The 7,608-nt window shown below is 63.0% G+C and overlaps 1 protein-coding gene across 1 annotated transcript in view; it reads left to right on the top strand.

Annotated features, from left to right (window-relative positions):
- Nucleotides 1-7,608, top strand: part of NXPH4 (neurexophilin 4) — a 15,688-nt gene continuing 8,080 nt past the window's right edge. Inside the window, exon 1 of the mRNA XM_039703184.1 lies at nucleotides 1-247. Coding sequence (XP_039559118.1) covers nucleotides 197-247 — 51 coding nt within the window. The 5' untranslated portion in view covers nucleotides 1-196. The remainder of the gene's footprint in view (nucleotides 248-7,608) is intronic.

Genomic DNA, 7,608 nt, shown 5'->3' on the forward strand with positions numbered 1-7,608 from the left:
CGGGGCGGGGGTGTAAGATCGGAGCCGCCTCGAGCGGCGGGGCCGGTGCGGGGTCCCGGTGCCCCCGGAGCCGCCCCCCCCGGTGCCCCCCCGGCTGCCGGGATTGGCGGGGCCGCCGAGGCGCCGCCCGGCCCCGCAAGTCTCCAACTTTCTTCCCGCCGCCCCTCGCCGCCGCCGTTCCTCCCGGAGCCCCGCGATGCTCCGCCGCCGCCTGCCCCTGCTCGGGCCCGGGCTGCTGCTGCTGCAGGTACCGGCAACCCGGGACCCCCGGGGGGGCGCGGTGACCGGCCGGGGGGGCGATTACCGGGGGGGGGAAGAGGAGGGAGGNTGGGGGCCTCAGCTGTCCCCTGGTTGTGCCAAGGGCGTGAACCCCAAAACCACCTGCAGGGGCGACGCCTCATTCCTGTCCCGACCGCGTTCGGCCTCAGCCCCTGCACGGGGGGGGGGCTCAGCCCTGCCGGGGGTCTTCTCCCACCCGCCCCATCCCCACCTCACCGAGTGCCCCCCAGCCATGGGGAGGACGCGCGGGGGTCCCGACCCCCGGGAATGGACTTTGCCTGTCCCCCCCCCCATTCGTTGCTCGGTGGTACTTCAATCTCCCCAAGGCCGCTCACCCCCGCGTGTCCCCCCTCGCCACCTCCCCCGGAGCCCCTCGGGGGGTTACAGCTAGCGACAGCAGCGCCGTGGTGGTCAGGAGGGGGGGGATGGAGCCCCCCCAAGCCCAGCCGGGGGGGCCTGGGCTCATCACCCAGCAGATCTGATTTCCTGACACTCCATTTTTACTTTCTGTGTTTCATGAATAAAATCAAACGAGTCAATTCCCTCCCGGGAATTGGATGCACATCAGGGACCCCCCCCTCTCCCCTCTGCACCACCCGAACCCCCCCCCCCAAGGCAAAAGCTCCTGCAACTTGTCTCTGCCTGGCGTGGGGAGGGGGAGACGCGTGCCCGCGTGCGGGGGTGGCTCGGCGTGACCCCCCCCTCGCCGTGTCCGTCCATTGCAGAGCATCTGTCGGTGCTGGAGCTGCTTCAAGACAAATGGGTTTGTTTTGATCAAATCCGGAGCAGGGCGCTGCCCTGGCCCCCCCCGCCCCGCCCACGCAGGCGGCGGTGCTGAGGAGGGGGCACCGGGGGGGGGCACAAAGCTGGGGGGCACCGGCATGGGGTGGGCATGAGGGTGCAGGGGTTTCCATAACCCCGGGAGGTGCTCTGAGCCACGACCCCTCTGCGCTGGGGGTCCAGGACCCTCCCCCAGAGCTCCGGGAGGGGCCGGGGTCTGCCCAGCCTTGTGCCCACCTGGTGCCAGGGAAGGGTGGCAGAGCCATTCCTGCCCCTCAGCTCGTTGGGCCTGTTGGGGAGAAACTTTCCCGGTCTCTTTTGGGGGTCAGGGGGGAGCTGGATGGGTGGGAGGACCCCCCTGGCCTCCCCCCAGCTCTGGTGGGCACCCTGGACTGGGGGTCCCAGTGCCACGTCCCAGCAGGACCGTGCTGGGGGCACCGGGCCAAGGGGCAGGGGGGTCTGCACCCCCAGGACAGCAGTGACAGCCTTGTCCTTGTGCAGGAGGGAGGGACCCCCGGCGTGTGGGGGACCCCCGGGGTGTGGGGGACCCCCAGAGTGTGGGGACCACCCCCCCGTGCCGTGGCTTTGCTGGCAGTGCCAGCTGGGTGACTCTGCTGTGCCAGGATCAGCCCCTGCTGGATGGACAAACTCTGCCAGCCCCGCGGGTGCCTGTGCCCAATTTTGGGGGTGCAGCCCACCCCTGGTGGCTGCTGCAGTGCTGGCACAGGCGGGGGGACGAGCCCACCCCTGATTGCAAGTGACACCCCCCGCCCCCCAGCCCTCCCCAGGCTCCTGCGTTATTTTTATTTAATTCCTTTATTTTCCGTTCATTGAGCATTCAATTTTGGGGGTCCCTCTGGGGCACCTCGCCGCTGAGGGTCTCAGCAGCCCCCCAGGCGCACCCAGGACCCTCAGCTGGGCACAGCTGGATGGAGGAAAGGCCATTCTCCGCATCCCCTGGGGTTGTGCCAGGCAGATGCCACCCTCGCCCCGGCGTGCCCCATGCCCTGGATTTGGGGTGACCCCACCCCGCCCTGAGCAAGACTCAGCAGCCGAGGGCACTGCTGGCCCTGGATCGGGCAGGAACAGGCTGGAACGGGCAGGATGAACCAGGGTGGGGTGGCCGAGTGCCACGGCAGGAGCAGGACGGGCACAGGGGTGTCCTTCCTCACCCGCTCCATGCCCGCTGCCTTTGCCAGGCTGTGCCCAGCCACACCCGCTGCGCCCCTGCCTCGGTTTCCCTCCTTTTTGGCACACAGGCAGGTGAGGCAGCGGCTGTCTGTGAAGCACCTGAGTGTTGCTGGCAGGTTTTCCGTCTCGGATTAACCCTTCGCAGGAAAATCCTGCCTTGCTCTGCCGGTGGCCATGCCAGCTCCGCGGAGCCTGGCGCCCCGCGATGCCAAACTCATCCGCTCTGTCCCTTCCTTCGCCTTGCTGTCACCCAGGAGCTGTCTCCTGACAGATGGCTCTGCTCTGAGCAGATGCTGCCGGCCCTTTCCACGCAAGGCCACCCCAATCCCACCTCCCCAGCTCCCATTTTTGGGGAGAATTCACCCCGAAATGAATTCGGGCTCGGAGGCGCGCACCGCATTCGGGGCCAGAAGGGAGAGGATGTGAGGTTTGGGTGGTGCTGAGCCGGGGGTCCCCGGGGGGTGCTGAGCCCCAGGGCTCGTCTGCAGCCAGCCGGTGCCCGGCCGGTGCCCGCGGGGCCGGGATGGGCTCGGTGCCTCCCCCGGTGCCGCTCCTGCGGCTCCCCGAGCCGGCCGCCGATGCGGCGGGTGCTGTGTGCTCAGCATGGCTGAGCTAATCTATCGCCAAACAAACACACACTGTTATTCCGAAAGAAGGTTTCCAAGCGACTCATTTCCCTTTTTTTAATAACTCTTCCCTCTGGTGCCCTTTGCACCCCAAGCTGGGAGATTCAATAAGGCTGGAGCCTGGAGCGTGGCTGGCGCAGCCTCGGCGAGGAGGGGGAGCAGCGGCCGGAGAGGGGGGGGCGCCCAGGGGTGCCCCCCACCCACCCCTGCGCTTCCCGGTGCCGATCTGGCTCCAAACCAGGTCCGGTTTTATTGCTTTTTCTTTTTTTTCCCCCCTCACTCTTGTTTTTAATTGCCAGTTTTCCTCTGGGGACTGGCAGAGGTGGCCGAGCTGGGATGGGGAGGGGAGGGGGGGGGCGCAGGATGGGAGCGACAGCAGCCCCCAGCTGAGCCCCCACCGCTAATCACCCCCTTGCCAATTAACACACCCGGATTAACGACTTCTCCCGCCCTTTCTGCATGCACAGCTCCTCCTCTCAAGGAGCCGGGGTCCCCCCCGCAGGCGGTGGCCCCCGAGCTTGGGGTGACACCGAGCTGAGCCCCCCCGGCCTGGCCGAGCTCCAGCCTCTCCTCGGTGCCTGGCTCAGCCTTCGCGCTCGGGCGCTGGAGGTAAATGGCCCAGGAAAGATGAAGCTTCCTCTCCCGCCGCTTGGATTGCTGCTGAAGGAATAATCACATCCCCGTGTCCCCCCCTCCCCGCTTTTTTTTTTTTTTTTCTTTTTTTTTTTTTTTTTTTTCCCTGTTGCAAAAGGAAAGTCATTGTGGAGGAACAGAGCAGGGACGCGAATCAATCCCGAATCAATTCCCGCTGGGCACGGATCCCGTGTGACCCCCGGGGTTGATGTCACAGCGGGGGACACCCCCTCGTTGTCCCCTCAGGGCCAGCAGAGCAGAGCCTGTGCAGGCAGAGCAAAGCCTCACCTGGCACCTGCAAGAGCTGGGTGAAAAAGGGGCTGGGGGGCATCACGGGGGTCCCGGGGGGCTGCAGGGACACGCTGTGCCCTGCTCCTGGTGGCAGCCAGTGGGTCGCTGTCCTGGTGACCCCAGAGGAGCTGCGGTCCCAGGGATGCCCTCGAGGGTCCCCAGCGCTCCTGGGGGGTCTCTTGGAGGGTTTTAATTAAAATCTGCTGAGGGGGGGGTGTGGGGACAGCGTGTCTTTGCTGCTGTCCCCACTTCCCGGGGGGGACAGAACCCAGCTGGCACTGGGAATGTCGGGAGATGTGCAGGGATGGGGTCTCAGCCAGGGGAGAACCCCAAAAATTAGAAACCCTTGGTTCTTTAACAATGGATTTTTGCTTTACAACTAATGATTGGTGAAAAGGTGATCCCCCAAAGTGCGGTGTTACTCCCCGTTATTTTACACACAGAAATTCAAGTTTTCAGTTCCCCCTCTCTGGTAACCTTCGCACTGGCCCTGTCTCATCCAGGGAGGTGGGAGGGGGGGCTGGGAATGGGATTTATGATTCCTCCTGATACGATCTTATAAAATTTCCCGGGCACACTCGAAATTACATTTCCATAGCTCAGGAGCAGCGATCTCTGAGCGCGCCAATACCTGCCACTTTTATGGCTACATTTATTGCAATAATAAAGTGAAACGGTGAGGCAAGGGCTGGGGGTGCTGGGGGGGAGCAGAAGGTGGGGGCTGCCTTGCTGAGAGCTTGGGGTGCCCCGATTTTGGGGGGACTGGGGTGAAGCTGCTGCCTCTCTGCTCTCACCTGCTGAAGAGCTGGAAAAGAGGTAGAGGGAACCCCACAGATTGTTCTGTTGGAGGGAAACTGAGGCAGGGCTGAGGACTGGGAGCATCTTGGGGGGCGTCTCTGGCACTGGAGATGTGGGAGTGACGTGGGACATGTCCCTGCTGGCTGTGCTCCCTTGTCCCCACGTGCCATCCCCGTGAGCTGTCCCCATGTCCTGCTCAGAGCCACCAGGAGGACCCCCCACACCCCAGCGACCCCCACAATGAGCTGGCTCCTTCTGGACTCAACCAAGAAGGTTCCAGGCCTCTGGCCAGCTCGGGGAGCTGCTGGCTGCCAGATGCCCAACAGCCACACGTCCGTGTCCCCCGCCACCCCCGTGTCCCCTCTCTGCTGCCTGCTGCCCCCCCGTCACCCCCTCTCCCCCTCCCGCTCCGTTTATCTCCTGTTTTCCCATTCTTTCCCTTTTCTCCTCCAGCCCAATGAGTCACACAAGCCCCGAATCCTTTGCCTGCTGCCGTCTCCTCCCTCCTATTATATTTTTTTCCTTTGCTCTTAACAGCACTTTCCTTTTTCACCCGTGGGGGGAGAGACTCGGGATGTACATTTTTCCCGGCTCTCCCCCCCATCCACCTCCCAGCTCCTACCTCACCGTGAAGCCCTTAAAAGTAATAAATAAATAAAACAACGGCTGAGGAAAGAAAAGGCAGGAAACGAGTGACAGGGAAAAGGAACCAAAACGAAAGAAAGAAGGAGGAGGGAGAAAAAAAGTCCTACTCGGGCTATGAAATATTTATTAGCCAGCGCGTGCCGAGCGCGTTAATAAAGCTGCAGCATTTGCATATTTTTTTCTGTCGGCGAGGAGCGAGGTGTCTGTTTGGGGGGTGAAGGCTCAGCTGATCCGAAGCTGATCCCCCTGGCCCCGTGTGGCTCCTGGTTCTGCTCCAGGTGACACCAGCACGTCAGTGTCACCGGGAGTGGGACACCAGCACGGGGCTGGAAGGACCTCGTGGTGGGTTTGGTTGGATTTGGTTGGATTTGGTTGGATTTGGTGATTTTGGTGGATTTGGTGGGTTTGGCGAATTTGGTGAATTTGGTTGGATTTGGTTGGATTTGGTGGGTTTGGTGGATTTGGTGAATTTGGTGAATTTGGTGAATTTGGTTGGATTTGGTGGGTTTGGTGGATTTGGTGGGTTGGTGGATTTGGTGGGTTTGGTGGATTTGGTGGATTTGATGAATTTTGTGGGTTTGGTGAATTTGGTGGATTTGGTGGGTTTGGTTTTGGTGAGCTCATCCAGGCTCTCCTGTGGCTGAGGAGGTGCTGCTGTCAGATTCACCTGTCCTGGTGCTGGGGTGCCCATCCTGGTGCTGGCGGTGCCTGGCCAATGCTGGGGTGCCCATCCCAGTGTTGGGGTACCCCTCCTCTGTGCTAGGGTTGCCCATTTTGGTGCTGGGATGCCCATCCTGGTGCTGGAGTGCCCATCCTGCTGTTGGGGTGCCCATCCCACTGCTGGGGGTGCCCATCTCAATGTTGGGGTATCCCTCCTCTGTGCTGGGGTGCCCCTCCTGGTGCTGGGGGTGCCCATTCCACTGCAAGGGGTGCCCATCCCAAGGTTGGGGTACCCCTTCTCTGTGCTGGGGTGCCCATCCTGGTGCTGGGGGTGCCCATCCTGGTGTTGGGAGTGCCCTAGCCAATGTTGGGGTGCCCATCCCAGTGCTGGGGTTCCCCTTCTCTCTGCTGGGATTGCCTATTCTGGTGCTGAGGTGCCCATGCTGGTGCTGGGGTGCCCATCCCAAGGTTGGGGTACCCCTTCTCTGTGCTGGAGTTGCTCATCCTAGTGCTGGGGTGCCCCTCCCAATGTTGGGGTGCCCCTCCCAGTGTTAGGGGTGCCCATCCTGCTGTTGGGGTGCCCATCCTGGTGCTGGGATGCCCATCCTGGTATTGGGAGTGCCTATCCCAATGCCGGGGTGCCCATCCTGCTGTTGAGATGCCCATCCTGGTGTTGGGGGTCCCCATCCTGCTGTTGGGGGTGCCCATCCTGGTGCTGGGGGTGCCCCTCATGGTGCAGGGGGTGTCGTGCCCACCTGCCCACCACCCTGTCAGGGGCTGTGCACGCTGTGTCCTGACTTGTCCCCCTGTGTCACCTCTTCCCCTGTCCTTTTACCCTTGATCCCTTGCCAGCGTCCTCGAGTGCAGCCATCCCGGGGAGGGACCAGGTGTCACCTCCCCGGTGTCCCCAGGGGTGCCCAGCAGCACATCTGTCCTGTGCCCTGGCACCCAGGGCTCCCCAGGATGGTCACTCGCAGCTCGGTGTGGCAGCAGCACAGCCGTGCCCTGCCTGTCTGGCAGGGATGGGGACAGCGTGGCTGTGACAGTGGGGACAGCGATGGGGACAGCAACAAGCTGGCAGTGGGGATGGGGACAGCAACAAGCTGGCAGTGGGGATGGGGACAGGGATGGGGACAGGAACAAGCTGGCAGTGGGGATGGGGACAGGAACAAACTGGCAGTGGGGATGGGGACAGCGATGGGGACAGCAACAAGCTGGCAGTGGGGATGGGGACAGCGATGGGGACAGCAACAAGCTGGCAGTGGGGATGGGGACAGGAAAAAGCTGGCAGTGGGGATGGGGACAGGAAAAAGCTGGCAGTGGGGATGGGGACAGGTAGGGGACAGGAGCAAGCTGGCAGTGGGGATGGGGACAGGGATGGGGACAGGAACAAGCTGGCAGTGGGGATGGGGACAGGCACTGGGGCAGGCTGGCGGTAGGAATGGGGACAGGGTGGCTGCAGAAATTGGGACGGGGTGGCAGTGGGGACAGGGACAGGATGGTGGCATTGATAGGGACAGGCTGGCAGTGGGGATAGGGACAGGATGGCAGTGGGGACAGGGACAGGCTGGCAGTGGGGATGGGGACAGGCTGGTGGCATTGATAGGGACAGCCTGGCAGTGGGGACAGGGACAGGATGGCGGCATTGATAGGGACAGGCTGGCAGGGGGGATAGGGACAGGATGGCAGTGGGGGCAGGGACAGG

Source organism: Passer montanus, unplaced genomic scaffold (assembly GCF_014805655.1).
Source record: "Passer montanus isolate IOZ18808 unplaced genomic scaffold, ASM1480565v1 scaffold161, whole genome shotgun sequence".
In the NCBI taxonomy this organism is placed as follows: domain Eukaryota; kingdom Metazoa; phylum Chordata; class Aves; order Passeriformes; family Passeridae; genus Passer; species Passer montanus.